The 21,180-nt window shown below is 37.7% G+C and overlaps 2 protein-coding genes across 19 annotated transcripts in view; both read left to right on the top strand.

Annotated features, from left to right (window-relative positions):
• The window catches only part of DSG4 (desmoglein 4), a 39,236-nt gene extending 19,265 nt beyond the window's left edge, over window positions 1–19,971 (top strand). The window contains exons 9-16 of the mRNA XM_050768263.1: window positions 3,472–3,743; window positions 5,085–5,224; window positions 7,635–7,853; window positions 10,622–10,918; window positions 13,990–14,129; window positions 14,283–14,346; window positions 15,758–15,993; window positions 17,668–19,971. Coding sequence (XP_050624220.1) covers window positions 3,472–3,743; window positions 5,085–5,224; window positions 7,635–7,853; window positions 10,622–10,918; window positions 13,990–14,129; window positions 14,283–14,346; window positions 15,758–15,993; window positions 17,668–18,435 — 2,136 coding nt within the window. The 3' untranslated portion in view covers window positions 18,436–19,971. The remainder of the gene's footprint in view (window positions 1–3,471; window positions 3,744–5,084; window positions 5,225–7,634; window positions 7,854–10,621; window positions 10,919–13,989; window positions 14,130–14,282; window positions 14,347–15,757; window positions 15,994–17,667) is intronic.
• Window positions 1–21,180, top strand: part of TTR (transthyretin) — a 1,143,467-nt gene that overhangs the window by 934,490 nt on the left and 187,797 nt on the right. The gene's annotated exons all lie outside the window — the stretch shown is intronic.

Genomic DNA, 21,180 nt, shown 5'->3' with positions numbered 1-21,180 from the left:
ACCTGTAATCCCAGTTACTCGGGAGGGCTGAGGCATGAAAATCACTTGAACCCTGACCGGGGAGGCAGAGAAAAAAAAAAAAAGATGTATTGAGAATTGCTATGTATTGAGAATTCGCTAAAGATATGAAGGCGAATAAGATATGGTCCCTGTTCTCAAGGAATTTACAGTTTAACAAGAGAAAGATCTCAGAAAAATGAAAGTCTCTTTGTCAATAAGAGCCTCTCCTTGGCATTTATTGATAAGTGTATATGAAAACACCAGCAATATAAATACGTGTGTGTGTGTGTGTGTGTGTGTGTGTGTATATACACACATTGACTCCAACACTGAGAAAAAAGCAAAGCAAAATGCTACCCAATTGGAACTCTAACAAAAAAAAAATGATTCTCTATTTTTATAATAATTCTAACATTTATTAAGCAATTACTAAACACCAACTATTCTGTTATAAGGTGTATCCAGAGGGTTCACGTATTTTATCTCATTTAATCCTCACAACTCTTGGAAGAAAATAGGGTCATTGCTTTTTTTTTTTTTTTTTTTTTTTTTTTTTTTTTTTTTTGAGATGGAGTCTCACTCTGTCACCCAGGCTGGAGTGCAGCGGTGTGATCATTGCAACCATCTCCTCCCAGGTTCAAGCAATTTTCATGCCTTAGCCTACCAAGTAGCTGGGATTACAGGCATGTGCCACCATACCCAGCTAATGTTTGTATTTTTAGTATTGTTGACCAGCATTGTTTGTACTTCAGCATTGTTGACCAGGCTGGTCTCAAACTCCTGACCTCAAGTGATCCGCCCACCTTAGCCTCCCAAAGTACTGGGATTACGGGTGTGAGCCACCACACCCAGCCAGTAATTCCATTTTTAGAGAAAGTGAAACAAAACTGATGAGGACAAATTGCTAGTCTCAGTTTACCCAGGTAGTAAATGGCAGAGACAAGATCCAACCAGAATTCTCTGGTCCCAAAGTCATATTTAACTGCCACCTTCGTGTCTCACTGTGTAATCGGGGGCCAGTAAAACCAATTTTAGGAAAAAACTAGCACCCTGAGATTTCCCTCCAAGTCTGTGTACCGCCATAAACTCCTTCCCAGCTGTGCGTGCCCTGCTTCTCTCTTCCCGACACATTTCTACCAGAAAATGAGCCTTCCTGGAAACAGCACACACACTCAGGCAGATAATGAGCATTTCCCGAGTCCCCTGCTGTGGAAAAACTGCTATCACATCCTCTTTTGGATGGAGACTTCTAACGTTCTCCCTCTTTCATACTTAATTTTAAAATGAATCAGTGTCCCCACTAGAATTAGCCGTGTCATATTAAATTAGAACAAAAAAAAATGGAAGAGAGAATCTAAGCTTAGCTTCTATACTACAATTTACAGAAGCCAAATCCTGCCAGAAGCCAGATACATTTCTGGATGTGTTATCTTCATCCTGATCCCTTCCAGAGCCTCACTCTAGGTCACTGCAGCTCAAGCCCCCACCCACTCTAACACACGCCTGTGTACCTTGTTAAGCGGTTATTCTTCATTTGTTCCTTAAACTGCAGAGACTGAGTTTCCCCAGCCTCTTCCTTTACTTTATGAAGAGACTCCAAGGTAAACCATTGTTTCCATTGCTCTTTACAATCCCTGACCTCTGGACACAATCAGAAAATCCTGACTAAAGGGCCCCACTTGCAAAGAATGAATAAACAATTTTATGCCTTTCCTCTATTTGGCTTTCCCTCCTAGAGGAAAGATTCACCCCAGACCAATTTCCTGCTCCTAGATTATGTGAAGATCTTTAATTGATACAACTTTAGACACATATTGGTATATTTTCGTCACACTCTGTTCAATGGGGAGAGAACTATTAATATTCTTACAAACAAAAGTGCATTTGTGTGTATACATAACAAAACCACAAGAGATTTCTCTATCGGAATAGAGGTTATCAGGCTGGGCACAGTGGCTCATGCCTGTAATCCCAGCACTTTGAGAGGCCAAGACAGGTGGATCACCTGAGGTCAGGAGTTCAAGACCAGCCTGGCCAACAGACAAAACCCCCATCTCTACTAAAAATGCAAAAATTAGCCCGGTGTGGTGGCGCATGTCTATAGTCCCAGCAACTTGGGAGGCTGAGGCAGGAGAATTGCTTGAACCTGGGAGGTAGAGATTGCAGTGGGCTGAGATTGCACCACTGCACTCCAGCCTGAGCCACAGAATGAGACCCTGTCTCAAAAAAATTAAAAAAGAAAAGGAAAAAAAAAAGAGGTTCTCGATTTTTCATTTATTTTAAGATAGCATGGAATTCCATTAAATAAAAAAAGATTTGTAGAAGAAAGATCTCTTCCAGTTGAAAATCAATTTTTGAGTACATAATTTATATTCAGTTCTGTGCTAAATATCATGTGGGGTGGTCTATTATGTGGACCAGTGGACAAGGTATTATGTGGACCTGTAAATAGACATGCAAAAGGAATCAATATCCCAGACCTGACGGGTTTTGGCTGAAATTCAAGTGTGGCATGCTGAGCCATCTCCCAAGACGAACCTAAATAAATTTCTGTGAATGTTTTTCTTATCAGCTCTTCTGAAAAGATGTAACTCTAAAACCTAAGGAAACATTCATGATATCAGGGAGTTTCACTGAGAAGCAGAGATTTACCTCAGAGTTCTGCTGATGGCAAGCCTTGCTGATGTCTTGACTTCTGCTGTTGGAAATGCATTGCAAGTGATGCTTACCTTAGCTTCCAAAACACTTCTAAGCAGACATTGCTCAGCAATTCTTTCTTTGCAACTACTTTTTCACTTGTGACTTTTCATGTCACCACATCAATCATTCTGGATCAAAAGATTCTATTTTTTATCCAGAATACCCATTTCAAAGGTGACTTTTCTCTGGGCATGGCATTTACTTATTTGAATATGCCCCATAAAGGCGTCTTCCTATCCACCAGACCCAGCGACTATAATCATCATAAATTCTTTATAAGTTGTTTACATCATTAAAAAAAATTATGTGTTCAGTGACATCATATATATTAGCGCCTTTATTCTGATTATACTTTCAAAAGATTCTCAGATGTGAGTGCTAGAAAGAAAATCTGGGTACTATTTATTTATTCATTCAATAGTGCAAACATTTTTTCTTTTATTCTAAAGAATTTTTCATAAACACCTCATTTGGAAAATATCGTTTTTCACTTCAGCATTTTTGTATAAAAAGTCCAAAACTCCAAAATTTTATTCCAATTTAAAATCACAGGCTTAAATGATCTACATAGTGGATTATGCTAAAAGATAAACAGAATAAGATATCTAAGACACCTAATACAGTAATAAGCAAATTTTTTTTCATTTCAAAATCTAAATAACGTATCTCCCGGACTTTATTCTAGTGTGTGGTTTGCTTTACCATGGGTTCTTACTTTATCAAAAGAGAGTTCTTTGCTGTTTCAGAGTGTTTTATTTTCTTTCATTTCAGATGCTGGACTATGAACAAGCACCTAATATTCAGCTTAGTATCGGAGTTAAAAACCAAGCTGATTTTCACTACTCCGTTGCTTCTCAATTCCGAATGCACCCAACCCCTGTGAGAATTCAGGTTGTTAATGTGAGAGAAGGACCTGCATTTCATCCAAGTACTATGGCTTTTAGTGTGCGGGAAGGAATAAAAGGAAGTTCTTTAATGAATTATGTGCTTGGCACATATACAGCCATAGATTTGGACACAGGAAACCCTGCAACAAATGTCAGGTACTGCAAATATTTTCCTCATGTTCTATGGTTCTATCCAGTGTTAATTCATGTAGCATGTGCTAGTATATGTTGGTTGTAATACTTTTGGAAGGTTTTTTTGCTTTTATTATTCCTTCGATTTAAAAGACTATTAGAGCATTTGAAATCTTAGAATTTTAACAGTGTTTTAGAGGCTTCAATAATGTAAGGGCTCCAACTAGTTATAAAAGTAATCGTGTCCAGTGAGCAATTGTAAGATCAAAGAGCCTCCTAAATTACTCCATGAGTCTTTTTGATCTTTTGTGGCCAGTTTGTACTACCCTGGACGTGGGCCGATTAAGCCATATTGTAGACAATAAGACACCATAAAAGTTGAGTGACCGCCTTGTTTTCTTAAACCTGTGTTACCTATGACTTTGAGACTAATTTCAATTCTCTGCTTAATCTAAGAGAAAAAACACAATCATAGAAGCTAAAAACAGTGTTTTAGAAATTTGATAGGCATAAGGAGAGTCAGAAGAGGAGAAATTAAAAGGTAGTATTGGGGCATGAGATACGTAGATTATATGTGAATTAGAACAGTGTAAAATATTCTGGAAATAACCACAGTGAAGTACACAGGTCTTCTCTATATCCTGCCCTTCTCTATCTCCTTTTCTTCATCCCAATATTCTTGGAGTAAACAAAGTCTACTGACTTATAAGTTACTTTGATGTTCACAGTTTTAGTTATTAAATCAGTTAACAAATTGACAGACTCAAATAAAACCTGTGAAGTCTGCCAGGATGGGTGGAGGTAAAAGCAGTTCAGAAAAAGGAACAGAAGGTTTGAAATTGTGCCTGGTAGAGACCAGATCTTCTTCCAGTGAGGTCAAGCACTTTAAATCTATCATCTGTAACAAGATCCAGACAGACACACTGAACAGAGGATACCACAACCCCCCAACAGGCCATCAGTGAGGTGCTCTGAAATCAACATGGCTGAAAAGCCACAAAAAAATCCTGAGTATACCACATGTGAAAATAAATAAGCAATATTTGTTTTTGAAAATGAATAACAGATGTTTTATATTGCTATTATTTAATAAACAGAGCTGAAATAAACTCATACATTTTATTAACAGTTATACTAGGAGCCAGAAGAGTAAGAATGATGAAATTTTAAAACTTGCCAATCTGTATATTAATGTATATATCATTGAATTTTTATTGATATATATACACTTTTTATAAACCAAGGCAATCATCACTATAAAACATAAAAAGACAATATTTAAGTTTGCCACACTGTAGCTCTTATGTGATTTAATAGTACTAACTTTAATAAAAGCATAATAATGAATTTTTTATTTAAAAACAGATATATCATAGGGCATGATGCAGGCAGCTGGTTAAAAATTGATTCAAGAACTGGTGAGATACAGTTTTCTAGAGAATTTGATACGAAGTCAAAATATATTATCAATGGGATATACACAGCAGAGATCCTGGCTATAGATGGTAAGAAAATTTATTTTCAGTATTTTAAGAAAACTAATACTATTATATTAAGTATTATGTTACTCTAATGCTGATATTTGAGTTACTCAAACATTTTTAATGGTGTATGTAAGACCTATAGAAAGTCCTAAGCACCTTAAATCAAGAATTGAAGTCAATTAAAATCATAATTTACACTTAAGCCATAGTTTATTTCATCTACTTGCAAAAGTGAGTTGCATATGGCTTAAAGCGTAAAAGTTAAAATATAATTTATCTTCTGTTTATAACTTTGTCTCTTGAATACGGCTAATCTCACTTGTAGGGTATGTTGGGAATGTTTACTTAAAGTAAGGGCTACATGCTCTCCAGAGTTCATTTGGGCATCACCTTGTGAATATAATTATTTTAGAGCCATTAAACCTGAACTACAGTGAATACAATTATTTTAGAGCCATTAAAGCTGAACTACAGTGAGAAGCTTGTGTGAGTGTTGCTTGATTTGACATATTTCCATAATAAGATGCTATGGATCAAGAAAGCACAGGTTATTCCAAATATAAGATCCATATTAAAAGTCATAAATGCAGATGCACTGACTTAACTTGTAAGTGAGCCACTTCTCACGTGGGAAAATCTATTAAGCAGTCCTCTTGGTGAGTAGCAATAGGATTTGTTTATCAATAGTTAATGATTCTATGAAGCAGTGCCTAGGAAACCAGCTGCTGTAGAACAAAACAAGAGAGAAAGGTCAGGAACCACAAAGGAAGGGGAAAGATATGTGTCCGAGATACATGCCTAATGTAAGACAGATACTGTAGGTTTGCAATGAGTTTATAGCTGACCTTTCTAGTATCAAAACAAAAATAAAGGTAAAGAAGCAGCATAAAATTCAAAAACAAACCATGATAAAACCAAACCAACTATCGTCCATGCATCCTGAGCTTCACCCTGTGGCAAGTAACTTTTAATGCCTGGGTCAGTTTCATAAATAACATTGTCCTATTTATTATCAGTATTCTGAAAGATCTAATTTGAAAATGGATTCTAACCATGTTGATTGCACCCTATGTTTGCATATTGGTCATATGTGAAAATCTTCAAATTCTAGAACAAATAATTAGTCATTCCAAGCAAATAAAGAGAGAGAAAGTGCTATCAAAATGTACCAAGAGAAATCCAAAAACAAAGCTGATGGTTTATTCACCTAAGCAGAGTGTCTGCACTGACACAGAGCAATCTGAATAGTTGGAATAAGTTTGCTTCAGCACACACCATCATCAGGTGAAGAGACAGACCTCTAGGAAGAGCAAACTTTATTGGGGAGTAAACGCTATAAGCAATAGCTTGAGTTTTGGTTGCCAATCACAAGGTAATAGAAGAGCTACCAAAGATCAGAGAATGACAAATAAAACAATCTGTGGAATAATCTGATGGCTCTCGAATGAGAAACTAAGTGAAATCAACATCTTTCATCTAGTGAAATCAGGTCCAATGCTGAATAGGGTATATAAACATATTATACAAAATCATATAGACTATACTAGGCTCTCAGTTTATTCTCATTCAGTTACCTCAGTGACTACTACTTAGGCACACAGAAAACGTCTGTAAAAGGAATTTATTGCTTTCTCAGAAAATGACCTACTAAAGTGCCCTAGAGATTACCATGTTCTAGTTTAAAAGTGAGAAAGCTAAGATTTTTTTCAAGTTAAAAACAAGCAAAAAAAATTCTTTATTTGCTGTAACAGAACATAGAGTAGAAAAGTGGACTAAAAAGCTCCTGTACTCCTAATCTTTAGTCTTTGGGCCTTTCTGATAAATTATACTATCCAAAAACTTGTTTCAAGTGGATTAGGGAAAAATCTAATAGACTTATATTTGTTTTCAGAAATGCCATTTCTGAAAGAAATAGCGTGTAACCGATGCAATTAAAATAAACAGTGAACACAGAAGAAAAACACCAACAAGTATTTATTTCAACTGTGCTTATTTCTACAAACACAGGACTCAATGAGCATTCTGAATGGAGGTCCATAACTGATCCGGGGGTCTAATTTATGGGAACAGGGTGAGACTAGAAAGCAGTAAACCTTCTCTGAGGAAGATCATTTGATTTTGTGCCTTAGGATGTGTTAGAATTGCAAAATGAAATGAGGATGGAAAACATTTTAGGAAGAGTGGAAAGAATGTGCCAGAGTCCAGAGTAAAAAAAGAAACCTGTTTAAAGAACTCAAAAGAAGCAGTGTGGCTGGAAGGTAGCACACAAAGGGAAGAGTGACTTTGGGTCGCTGAAGCGGGCAGAAACCTGTCAAGCCTCCCAAGTCATGTATATGTTTCCTACAAGTTCCATGGCATCATCAGGGGATATGAGAAAGAGTTTTCTCCCTAACACCATTTACCTCAACACCTATGACACTTACTCTTTCAGATGGCTCTGGAAAAACAGCTACAGGAACCATATGTATTGAGGTTCCTGATATCAACGATTACTGTCCAAACATTTTTCCTGAAAGAAGAACCATCTGCATTGACTCTCCATCAGTCCTTATCTCTGTTCATGAGCATTCTTATGGGTCTCCCTTTACTTTCTGTGTTGTTGATCAGCCACCAGGAACAGCTGACATGTGGGATGTCAGATCAACAAATGGTAAGTGAAATGTAAGCTTGCTTTTTGGACTTTAAGTCCCAAAGCAAAACAATTACCAAAAAATGTGTCAAGTCACTTAATAAAACATTCTATTTCTGTTTCCACAATTCTTGCCATATTAACATTAAATGAAAAAAAAATCTTTCATGTACACAGGATATTTGACAAAATTTTGAACTGAAATAAGAGTCAAAATGTTTCATTAATATTGCATTTACAAATGGTAGATAAATACCAGTTTACCCATCATTTTGAGTAGGTAGGACATTAAACCAATATTTATTCAGTTTAAAATAAACAGAACCCTTAACAAACTCATAAATTAAGAATGTCACAATTCCCTATTCTGAATAAACTCAGACAAATCACATATATGTCTCTGAAACTCATATATCCCATAGATACATTTAAACATTTACTACTCAGGAGCACATAAGAGCAATTAAATTATTTTTAGCAATAGCTATGAGTTCAGACTTATTTTTAAGGGTAAAACTTTAAATCCGAATTGCTTAGTATTAGAGGAATGATTAAACAAATTATACTACATATTATTATGATGTGCTAATATACAGCCATTAAAATAGGAATTATACAAAGTATGTAGATACAAAAGAACGCATAAACCAAAGAAAGTAAAGTGAAAAGCAGATCACAAAGTTGTATACGTATGTATCTTGACTATAGCTACATACAATTGAATGGCTGACATCGATAAAAATTAAGAATAAATTTCAGATAACACAACATTTTATCTACCTTGTGTTCTTTTTCCTAAAAGGTTAAGCGCATAATAAAAAAGAAAATGCTATGGGAGGATCCCATTTGGGCTTAGATAGCTCCCTAATCTCATATTCATGTGGGGCTACAGGGAAAATCTCATGGGCTATTCGGTGGCCATCAGACTACAGAGCCCAGGATGAGAAGAAATACTTCCCACCTCTTTGAGGCCACCAAGCCCCTCTGTTTACAGAATGGAGAAACCCTAAAATATGGTAGGAAAAATACTACCAATAAAGACTTGGTCAAAGTGAGCAACTAGGCAATTTGTTTTTACCATCAAACCTTTAGCTCTTTTCAGCAAAACCACTTTAATATTTTTTAAAGTTAATCACATTAAAGCAATTCCATTAATATCAAGTCAACTCTGAATATGCCATCTCCTATATAGCTCAATAGCCCGTTCATAAATAATAATAATTGCTAACCACTTTTTTCCTCATTCAGATCCTAGATGTTATGATTTTACACATAAGAAAAAATGTTCTGCATGGAGGTATAATATTATAGCTATTACAGATTTGCCAAGAAAAAAGATAACCGCACTGGAGATAATATTCCTAGAGACCTGTTTCAATGCTGGTGTTTTAGAACAGATGAACTTTACTTAATGTGCTGTGGCATTGTCTTATCTCATTTTTACTTTGTGCACAGATTTTGGTAGACACCAAATCTGGCTTGCTATCTAGCTAACTGAGAATAATAAACCATCATAATAAAAAATATTGTGTGCTATGGATCAGTCAGTTACTGTTCATGGTTTAGCTGTAAATTTAATCATCTCTTAACACTCCTTGTATTAATAAATACATTCCAACCAATATTTTAGATAATATGTTTTATAAAAATTCATAGGCAATGATAGCACAAAGAATTAGACGAATTTGAACAATTTTAAGTGAAAGGGCAACAATTTTGACTCAGATACGTATAAACAGTCTTAAGGAGGTTATTGTGTAAACTGTAATCCTAAATAGAAGACTTCTAATATTTTCTTTCAACTTAATATGATTTATTCATTGGGCAAATATTCATTGAATGTATATTATATGCCAATTACTGTTGCTCCAGAAAGATGCAACAAGGTCCTTGCCTGCATTGTAGAAGTAGCAATCCAGCAATAAGCAATACTTATTTAAAAAGTAGTTATAAATGTTAAAAAAAGAAAAAAAAGAAAGAAAAGAAAAGAAAGAAAAAGAGGCTGGGCGCAGTGGCTCACGCCTGTAATCCCAGCACTTTGGGAGGCTGAGGTGGGCGGATCACGAGGTCAGGAGATCGAGGCCATCCTGGCTAACACTGTGAAACTCTGTCTCTACTAAAAAATACAAAACAAAATTAGCCGGGCGTGGTGGCGGTGCCTGTAGTCCCAGCTACTCAGGAGGCTGAGGCAGGAGAATGGTGTAAACCCGGGAGGCAGAGCTTGCAGTGAGCTGAGATCGTGCCACTGCACTCCAGCCTGAGCGACGGAGCGAGACTCCGTCTCAAAAAAAAAAGAAAAGAGAAGAAACAAAGGCCAGGCACAATGGCTCATGCTTGTAATCCAAGCACTTTAAGAGTCCAAGGCAGGTGGATCGCTAGAGCCCAGGAGTTCAAGACCAGCCTGGGCAATATGGAAAAACCCTGTCTCTACTAAATATATATATATATTAGCCAGGCATGGTGCCACACACCTGTAGTCCCAGCTTCTCAGGAGGCTGAGGTGGGAGAATCACTTAAACCTAGGAAGTCAAGGCTGCAGTGAGTCATGTTCGTGCCACTGCACTCCAGCCTGGGCAATAGGAGTGACACCCTGTCTCAAAAATAACAATAATAATAATAATAAATTAAATGTTAAAAAAGTACAAGGTGCTTTATGACTAAGAAAGCATGAAAAAAATCAAGTGTTTTAAGTCGATGTTTGGTATTAGGGAGAGTTAACCACCACCCCCCCCCCAACAACCAAGGAATTTCCATTTATTTTCTGTTCTGTTTCCTCTCTTCCATTTCAGCTACCTCAGCAATCCTTACGGCTAGGCAGGTTTTATCTCCAGGATTTTATGAAATCCCAATCCTGGTGAAGGACAGTTATAACAGAGCATGCGAATTGGCACAGATGGTACAGTTGTATGCCTGCGACTGCGATGACAACCACATGTGCCTGGACTCTGGTGCCACGGGCATCTACACAGAGGACGTAACTGGTGACACATATGGGCCTGTCACTGAAGACCAAGCTGGAGTTTCAAATGTTGGTCTTGGACCAGCAGGGATCGGCATGATGGTTCTGGGCATCCTGCTACTGCTTTGTGAGTACTCAATTAAATCCTTCTTTTCAACAGTTCTTCAAAATAGGACTGTAATGAGGTTCGCTGGGATGGTTAGGTTCATGTAGCCATTTCTTTTTGGTATCTCTAGCAGTTTTTGAGTGCCTTAGAAATAAACAATGGGACGGACAAGGATATGCGCTTAATCCACAATGATAACTAAGAAAGCCTAGAGTGAGAGTCCTAAAAATGGGAAACACATGCAAATCACTACATATACTACAGAAAAGCACAAAACAAATCCCATCATGGAAATTTCCATGGAAAAGTTAGGACAATCTTTTTGGAAAAGTGGATTTTGAGGTAAGCCTGAAAAGCTGAGGATGTTTTTTTCTTTTTTTTTTTTTTTTTTTTTCTTTTTTTTTTTTTTTTTTTTTTTTTTGAGATGGAATCTTGCTCTATTGCCCAGGCTGGAGTACAGCAACGCAATCTCAGCTCACTGCAAACTTCCACTTCCCGGGTTCAAACTATTCTCCTGCCTCAGTCTCCCAAGTAGCTGGGACTATAGGCGCCCACCACCACGACTGGCTAATTTTTGTATTTTTAGTAGAGGCAGGGTTTCACCATGATAGCCAGGATGGTCTCGAACTCCTGACCTCGTGATCCACCTGCCTCAGCCTCCCAAAGTGCTGGGATTACAGGCGTGAGCCACTATGCCCTGCTGAGGATTTCTTTTAAAGGAGGATGCTGTCTAAGGAAATTTGAAAGGTAATCAAAGACAAACACACACACACACACACACACACAAAAGGGAGCAAGATATGGAAGAGCATCGCACACCTAGGAGCACAGAGGCTAAAAGAGAGGCTGGAAGCCAGCATGGAGGCACGTTCATGACACACCAGGCATTCTGGGCTTCAGTACCGTGGCACAGAAGAGTCGATGAGGGCGGATGAGCACAGGTGACCCTGCGGTAGGAAGCAGGGAGAAGAGACTAGAACAGAGAATTACCCTCCGGGCTCTGGGTGAGTGCCTAAATGAAGACTATGGTCACAGAAATGGCAAGATCCCCAAAGAAAACTTTCCCAAAAAGGGCCCTCCTTTCCCCATAGTGTTTTTTTAAACATATAGATCCTCAGAGGAAGGATACTTCATACATTTTAGGTTGCCCTTGCAATACTTAGGTTTCATGGGGATCAAAAGCTGGGTTGTAAAATTTGCGAATTAAATTTGTCAGACTGTATTGTTGCTATGTTTTCAGGGATGAGCACTAATTAAAATGTAATCATTTCAAGGCACAAAAAATAACAGCTGACTTTTGGGGAGGATTTCTTTCTTGAAATAATCTGCGAGGTTTCAAAGCTATGCAAAGATCATGAGTGATTCTCACAATGATATTAGAGATATTTTCCCAGAATGTAACTCTACAGCAATTGAGTAGTGGTTTCAGGTAAGCTTTGAGTTAGTGGTTCTCAACCCTAGTTGTACATAAGAATTAATTAAAGGTCTTCCAAAATTACTCATGCTTGGGTCATACTCAAGATGAGACTAAGCATCAGCATGTTCAAGCCCTTTGGTGAGACTAATGTTCAGTTCAGGGTTAAAAACCCAGTGCCAGCTGCATTTCCAGAAGGTTAGCACTAAGAGTTTCAGGACTTTTCTAGACCAGGTCAAAGAAAGCAGGAGACTTGTTCAACTGAATGATTGTAGAATAGGAGAGGAATAGCCCTATGGACACTTGTTTTCAACGGAGAAGTCCATGGTCAATTTTAGGAGACAGGGGGCAGTGTGATGGTAGTGGGAGGGATCTGAGTCCAAACCTATGTTCCCGAAGGGCCTCAAATTGACACTTTTGATGTTAGCTCCAAATGAGATTACACATACAGTAATTGTATTGGGTATGCGCTAAAAACACTTCATTTATTAGATAGTACATTTGTTAGAGTTCATGCCTGCAATGGTACATGATCCAGCTCACATTTAAATTCACAGAAATATAGAATAGGTGGAACCATGGCCTAGGGGCTACCAATTCTAGTTTTAGCCCTTTTCCAGAAAATGCTATGGAAATGTATAACTTGACTTTTCACTGTTCATAGTGTAGATGGCAAAATTGCCAAATTAATTGTTGTAATAAGATTAAAGCTGATTTTGCAGCTTTGATATTCTCTTCTTTTGTATCTGTTTTTAATTTTTAATTTTTGTGGGTACATAATAGGTATACATATGTATGGGGTACATTAGCTGCTTTGATACAGGCATGCAATGTGAAATAATCACATCCTGGAGAACTGGGCATCCATCTCCTCAAGCATTTATCCTTCTATTCTTTATCTTTAATTAACCCACTTAGTAAAATGCATGCCATGCTAGAGAATTAGGAAAGTATGGAAAGCAACTAGAGTGGGCCCGAAGAACTAAACAGAGTGTATTCTAGAATCTTAGAAAACTAGTGTATTCTAGAATCTTAGAAAACTTAAGCGGTGTCTATATTTATGGATTAAAATATAGAATTGAGGTGATTATTAGGGTAACAAATAGTAAATTTCCTCTTGGAAGAAACACTTGGATAGCTAAACATTTTTGATAGCTTTAATTTTTCATTATAGTCTATAAACCAGTCTTAAAATAACTGTAAATATCTCCATTAAATTTAGTGAGTATTATTTGACTTCTATTTTAAGCGTAACTGTAATAAGGATTGAAGAAAGGTCCTATCTCCAGGTCCCATAGCTGAATCCTGTATTCAATCCTCTTGATAGCATATATTCACGATGTGTTTAACTTACATGTGTGTGTGTATCTGCCCCAACCAGCTCAGGAGTCTTAGACTAAAGACGACCTTACTTTCCTAATCTGTCAGTAAAGAAATTCAATTACCTGATCTCAAACTCCTTGCCATCTAGTTCTAAAGTTCTATGTGATTTGGTGGTGTTGTATTTATAAACTTGGATATGTATACTCAATCCTCTAAAGGAAAAAAATGAGATTTTCTTACATATATTTGTATTTTTGTTCTAAATATAATGCCACCAAATGCTCCCCAAAATGATTCATCCAGTGACTTCCTAAACTGAGCAATTTGTGTAACTCGTTGTCACTTTCTTGAGCAGTGGCTCCACTCTTGCTGCTACTGTGTTGCTGCAAACAGAGACAGCCTGAAGGCCTGGGAACAAGATTTGCTCCTGTGCCTGAGGGCGGAGAAGGAGTGATGCAGTCTTGGAGAATTGAAGGGGCCCATCCGGAGGACAGGGTGAGTGGACTATCACTTTCCAGAGAAGTGTGGAGTTTCAGTGGAAATTGAGCATGTCTTAACAATTACATGCTGCACAAAAATGAACAGATGTCAGTGTTTAAATGTTTAACATAAAGCATTTGTTTTTCAAATGTTTATTTTTCTTTTCAGGATGTGTCAAATATATGTGCACCCATGACAGCCTCAAATACCCAGGATCGGATGGATTCCTCTGGTCAGTAAACACCAAAATCTGCTTTTCCTTTTAAATTTTTCACAATTATTCAACCAGAAACCAACTTCATGTAAAACTACCTTATGGAAACGTCTGTCAATCTTTTGACAGTATAATTAGAGGGAGTGTGACCTGTTTGAAGTAGCCACTTTTTTTTTCTATCTGAAACTACAGACAGTGAAGTATGACACAGCAGTTAAAAGAGCAAACTCTGGAAGCAGAATGCTTGGGTTTGATTCCCAGCTCTGCCACTTGCTTAAGGGCTGCATAGCTTTTATCCGAAACGCACAGGACCATGAGTTTGAGTTTGGCTCAACCTTTTTGTGCCATGGTGATCAAAAAGTTTCAGACATAGGAGCATTTTGGATTCTTGATTATTGGATTTGGGATGTTCAACCTGTAGTAATAAGTCCTTAGTCAAGACATTTAACCTCCCTGGGCCTCAGTTTCCTTATCTTTGAAATTGAGCTTATGATAGTACCTACTTTAAAGTGTTGCTGTGAGGAGTAAATAATACATATTACATATGTAATATATCATACATACATATATTGTATAGATTATTTTATTATGTATAACATACGTGTGTGTATATATACACACACATATATAAATATGTATATATACATATATCACAAAATATGCGTTAGAATAGTGCCTGGCACAGAGTACATGCTACTGTAGTCATTATAACACAAGCTGGTTTAAAAAAAAGAAAAAGAGCTAAAGAAAAGGTAGTAAATGTACTCTAATAATACACTGAAAAACTTTCCTTAAATTCAGACAAGCTTTTGCGTCAAGAGAGTGTCTTAAACTCTCCTATCTTACCAGCCCCACGTATATCTAAGAATATTGAACACACTACTTAGCTATCTGGCAATGATTGCACCAAATAGGGTGCTGAATTCTGCAGTGCATGTGAGCTTCCTCTGATGGTTCCTTAGTGTTCCGAGTTTGGCCCTTTGCATACAAAGAAGCTCTGTGACTGAACATCCCTGTGAGCCCAGCTGCATCTTGTTCCAGAAGGAAGGAGGACTATGAGCTCAGTTTCTGCAGTCACGCCGCTGGCCTTGCTTTGGAGGGCTCCCGGATGGGTCAAGCCCGCAGCGGCCACGGCGGGAACGGGGGGCCTGCTTGCAGCTCCTCTTGGCAAGTTCTACACCTTTAGGTCTAGGGCGAAGTCTGTGCAAATGTGGGAAGGCCACGTCCCACCACTGACTCCCTCTGTGTCATTAATTTACTTTTCTTTAGTCAACAAGCCTGGAGATGTATCGGTGTTACTCGTATCGCTCTTTGTCAGCTTTTTAGCGCTGGGTGGGTGGTGGCACTGCAGAAGGCGGCGGCAGCGTTTTAGGCAGATACGAGCTGCAGGCAACTCGAGCGCTGTTACACTAACATCCTCCCTTTTCAGAAATCTACACCAACACCTATGCAGCCGGGGGCACGGTGGAAGGAGGTGTATCGGGAGTGGAGCTCAACACAGGGATGGGGACAGCCGCTGGCCTCATGGCCGCAGGGGCCGCAGGAGCCGCAGGAGTCGCGGGGGCCGCAGGGGCCGCAAGGAAGAGGAGCTCTACCATGGGAACCCTGCGGGACTACGCTGACTCCGACGTCAACATGGCTTTCTTGGACAGCTACTTCTCAGAGGTAATGCCCTCACACACACAATCATCTTGAGACTGAATAATAATGGTAAAATACAATAGCAGTAAGCCTCTTCTGAAATATAGTGTTACTCTCAACCCTATCCCAAACCTGAATAAAAAATGTTTCACTTCTCCTTAAAACACAAAATACTAGTTTGCCGCAGGATTTCATATTCAACTGCCATAGCACATCTTAGTACTGTGAACGAGGCCACACCCCTCATCATTCTCCACTTCCCTTTTCCATTTTTCTATCTTCTGTTTCCTTGATTCCTCACCTTGTTTCCCATAGCAGTAGCAAAGCAGGAAAGTGTTCATCAAGGGGGAAAAAAGGTACATTTATGACCTCTTTTTTTGATGTCCTTCATGTTCTCCGGGAGCCTCCAACAGAAAAGAAAAAATATAAAGACAGAATTGGGAACGAAAGGAGTTAAAACTCAGGAACACAGCATCACCACGCCTTGTGCTAGATTAAGACCTAAGATAGCTCTCCTATTCTCAGTCCAGTGACTTATCCACCAACCGACCTTCACTAAGAAAAGGGGTCCAGCAATAGCACTGCTGGGTATATATACAAAAGAAAGGAAATCAGTATATCAAAGAAATACATATATGCACCCCCATGTTTATTGCAACACTAGTCACGAGGCCAATACATGGAATCAACCAATACAATCATCAACGGATGATTGGACTTTTAAAATGTGATGCACATACACAATGGAATATTATTCAGCCCTAAAAAAATGAAATCTTGTCATTTGCAACAACATGGATGGAACTGAAAGACATTGTGTTTAGTGAAATAAGCCAGGCATAGAAAGACTAACTTGACATGTTCTCACTCATTTGTGGAAGCTAAAAGAAAAAAACAAATTCATGGAGATAGAGAGTAGAATGATGTTTCTGGAGGCTGACAAGAGTACTAGGGAGGGGAAACAAAGTGGACATGGTTAATAGGTACGAAAATACTGTTAGAATAAAGAAGATCTAGTATTTGGTAGCACAACAGGATGACTATAGTTAACAATAATTTATTATACATTTTAGAAGAACTAAAACAGAACCGGAACGTCCCTAACACAAAGATATCATAAATGCTTGAAGTGAGAGATACCCTGATTACCCTGATTTGATCGTTATGCATTGTATACCTGTTTCAAAACATCCCATGTGCTCCATAAATATACACAACTATTATGTATCCATGAAAAAAAGAAAAAAGATCATGGGTCTATCAGCAAAAAAAAAAAAAAAAAAGAAGCCCTATAGACATTGAGTTGGCCTAATAGAGTAGCATCAAGAGTAAATAAATCCCCTCATGAATTCCTATTTAGTAAGTTTACTCGGCTTAAATAACAACCCAATTTATCTCATATTTCAGTTAGCCTGCTTTATTCCCCATCTGGTGATACATGAATTTCACCATTATTCTTTACGGAAAAAAAAAAAATGCTGAAGATGTTGTTGCAATTGTAAACTATATCTTAAAATTGGTAGTTACAAATACTATCACAGAATGTGCATGAATAGTATCAATTATTTTAATGAGTGACTGATACCATTATTCAGTTTATTCCATAACAACTTAGAAGTCTCTCTGAGGGATTGCTGTTATTCTTCCTTGTTTTAGGGGAAAAGAAATTTCTAATTCTGCACTCCCTTTTAATTTTAGAAAGCATATGCTTATGCAGATGAAGATGAAGGTCGACCAGCCAATGACTGCTTGCTCATTTATGACCACGAGGGAGTAGGGTCTCCCGTAGGCTCTATTGGTTGTTGCAGTTGGATTGTGGATGACTTAGATGAAAGCTGCATGGAAACTGTAGATCCAAAATTTAGGACTCTTGCTGAGATCTGCTTAAACACAGAAATTGAACCATTTCCTTCACACCAGGCTTGTATACCGATCAGTACTGACCTCCCTTTGCTCGGACCTAATTACTTTGTTAATGAATCTTCAGGATTGACTCCCTCAGAAGCTGAATTCCAAGAAGAAGTGGCAGCATCTGAACCCGTGGTTCATGGGGATATTATTGTGACTGAGACTTACGGTACTGCTGATCAATGTGTGCAACCCACTACAATTATTTTTGATCCTCAACTTGCACCCAGTGTTGTAGTAACCGAAGCAGTAATGGCACCTGTCTATGATATTCAAGGGAATATTTGTGTACCTGCTGAGTTAGCAGATTACAACAATGTAATCTATGCTGAGAGAGTACTGGCTAGTCCTGGTGTGCCTGACATGAGCAATAGTAGCATGACTGATGTTTGTATGGGACCTGTGATGAGTGGCAATATTTTAGTAGGGCCAGAAATTCAAGTGATGCAAATGGTGAGCCCAGACCTTCCCATAAGCCAAACCGTTGACTCCACATCCCCAGTGACATCTCGACACACAGTAACACGATACGGTAACATACATTACACCCAACAGTAAGTGCTTTGTGGTCAGTATTCTCTATGGAGACCTTGCACCTTGTAATCACAAATACATCCACCAAAGATATATAATGTACCATATATATTAACAGTCAACAAATACTCAGATATTCTAAGGTCAATGCCATTATTTGATTATACCATTTTGAGGGTGAATATGGCTAGGCACTTTAGATAAGCCTTTTAAATTTCTTTCTGATTTTAAATAATGTGTCAAAAAATGTACAGAAAATGTATTGCATCCCTTGATACTGTCTAATGAATAGCACATAACTCACATTGTGAATCCTATGGGTCTTGAGGCCTGTAGCACCAATCTTGTCAACCAAGATGCCTTGTTCTTGGAAGTTACAAAAGAAGCCCTGTCTACATCCACCAGCCATATTTTTCTTTAGAGAAATATTTATATTAAAACTTTTAATTGAAAAATTGAATGAAAATGTACATTTCTGAAAGGAAATTGAAAAGGAACGTAGAGTATCGGTCAATGTCTTCAGATATCTGAAGTCATTTGTCTCTTCAAAAGATTTTTCAAGATTGCGTGCTATTAAGCAATAGGTCATGCTTAATATAATAAGGAAAGAGTTTGCCAACTGAAAGCATCGCTGGAAATGGTTCATTGAAGAAAAATATATATTTTTATTGAATTTTATTGATTTATAAGATTAACTGTAAATTAATCTAGAATAGCAAAAAAATTATGACAATCCTAAAGTAGAAAGAGTTATTGAGGAAATACTAGAGTTTTCCCCACTTACAGGGAATTTTTCCCTACTGTTGCCAATTATGTCAGAAAAATACATGAAATATGGCTTAATCAATTTCATAGAACTGAATCATAGAGCTTTCAATTGGCAAGCAGATATTCTTCAAAAGCACTCTGTAGTTATTCATATATTCAACAATATTTACTTAGAAGCAACTAGGTGTTGAGTGCTAGTCATGGCTCTGTGAATATACAGGTGAAGAAGACAGACATGGTTTCTGCCTTCATAGAGTTTCTATTCATTTCTAGACTTAAAATAAAACTCTGGGATATGGCTTTAAGTTCCTAACAACAATAATTAACCAACTATTTAAATCCATTACAAAGTTGTGTTTCTCTTTGCAACACTACTGTCTATGTTGAATAAATAAAATGGAAACACATACATAGATTGCTTACTTTTAGTAGGCATAAAGCTGACTTGAGAAAAAGAAACTAGCCAGGTAATTTTACTTAATTCTGTAAAATATGTATAGAGTAGCAGCAATAACGTGACTGAGATAATGTAAATGAAATAAACTTATTTTCAAGGCCTAATCCTTTTGAAGGGAAATAATTGTAGTGCTTCTTGCCTACCTTTTGCTCCTTTATGAATAAAACTATTGTAGAATTTAAGTCATCTCAGATAACCTCTTACCCAATTCTCTCATTTTCTAGACAAGGAATCTAGAAATAGAGAGGTTAAATGATCCCAACCAGCTAGTTGTGCTGCAAAGCCTTGAACCCATTGTTCAGATACCCTAGCCAGTTTGCTTTTTTATACTATAACTTCATCAGATATGAAGAGGACCCAAATTTGCCTGTTGCATACTCTGCTATTCCCTAATTGGAAGAAAAATTGTCTCTCAAAAACTTAAGTTTTATGATGTATAAGCACAGAATAGCTAAAACATCGTAATGCTAGAAGGTTATTTACATATTTCCTGATATTTTCCAAATTATGTATACTGCCAGCTGCTACATCCATTTCTTACTTTAGTATATTTTACTACTCTATAATTGATGCAATCCATGGGGTGGCTAAGGAGCATTGGTCTCATGGTGATTTAACGCTCAAGCAACAACCAGCCACATAGCATCTGGTACACACTCCATTCTGTGGCAAATCCTGACATGGGCATTTCTCTCTTAAAGTTTGCATTGGATGGCTTTTGTTAAGTCAAAAACTAACACGTTGGTGAGACTGCAGAGAAAAGGGGACACTAACACAATGTTGGTGGGAATGCAAATTAGTCTAACTACTGTGGAAAACAGTTTGGAGAATTCTTAAGGAACTGGGAGTCGAATAGCCGTTTGACCTAGCAATCCCGTTACTAGGTATAAACCCAAAGAAATATAAACTATTCTACCAACAGGACATATGTACCCATATGTTCATTGCAGTGCTATTCACAGTAGCAAAAACATGGAATCAACCCAGGTGCCCATCAACAGTGGATTGGACAAAGAAAATGTGGTACATATACACTATGGACTACTATGCAGCCATAAAAAAGAATGAAGAATGAAATCACGTCCTTTGCAGCAACATGGATGCAGCTGAAGGCCATTATGCTGAGCAAATTAATGAAGGAACAGAAAACCAAATACCTTATGTTCTCACTTATAAGTGGGAACAAAACATTGGGTTCACATGGATATAAAGATGGAAACAATAGACACTGGGGGCTATTAGAAGAAGGAGAGAAGGAGAAGGGCAAGGGCTGAAAAACTGTCTATTGGGTACTATGCTCACTACCTGAGTGATGAGTTCAGTCATACCTCAAACCTCAGCATCACGTGATATAGCTTTGTAACAAACCTGTGCATGTATTCCTTGATTCTAAAATAAAAGTTGAAAAAGAAAAATAACAAAATAAAAAATTTTAAAAACAGGTATTTTTATATAATGATTTCTATTATTTTGGGTAGATGCCCAGTGGTGAGATTTCTGGGTTGAATGGTAGTTCTATTTTTAGTTCTTTGCGAAATCTCCAT

The sequence above is a fragment of the Macaca thibetana genome, chromosome 18, assembly GCF_024542745.1.
Source record: "Macaca thibetana thibetana isolate TM-01 chromosome 18, ASM2454274v1, whole genome shotgun sequence".
In the NCBI taxonomy this organism is placed as follows: Eukaryota; Metazoa; Chordata; class Mammalia; order Primates; family Cercopithecidae; genus Macaca; species Macaca thibetana.
Note: the sequence above shows the minus strand (reverse complement) of the source record. Positions and strands in the feature narration are given on the sequence as shown.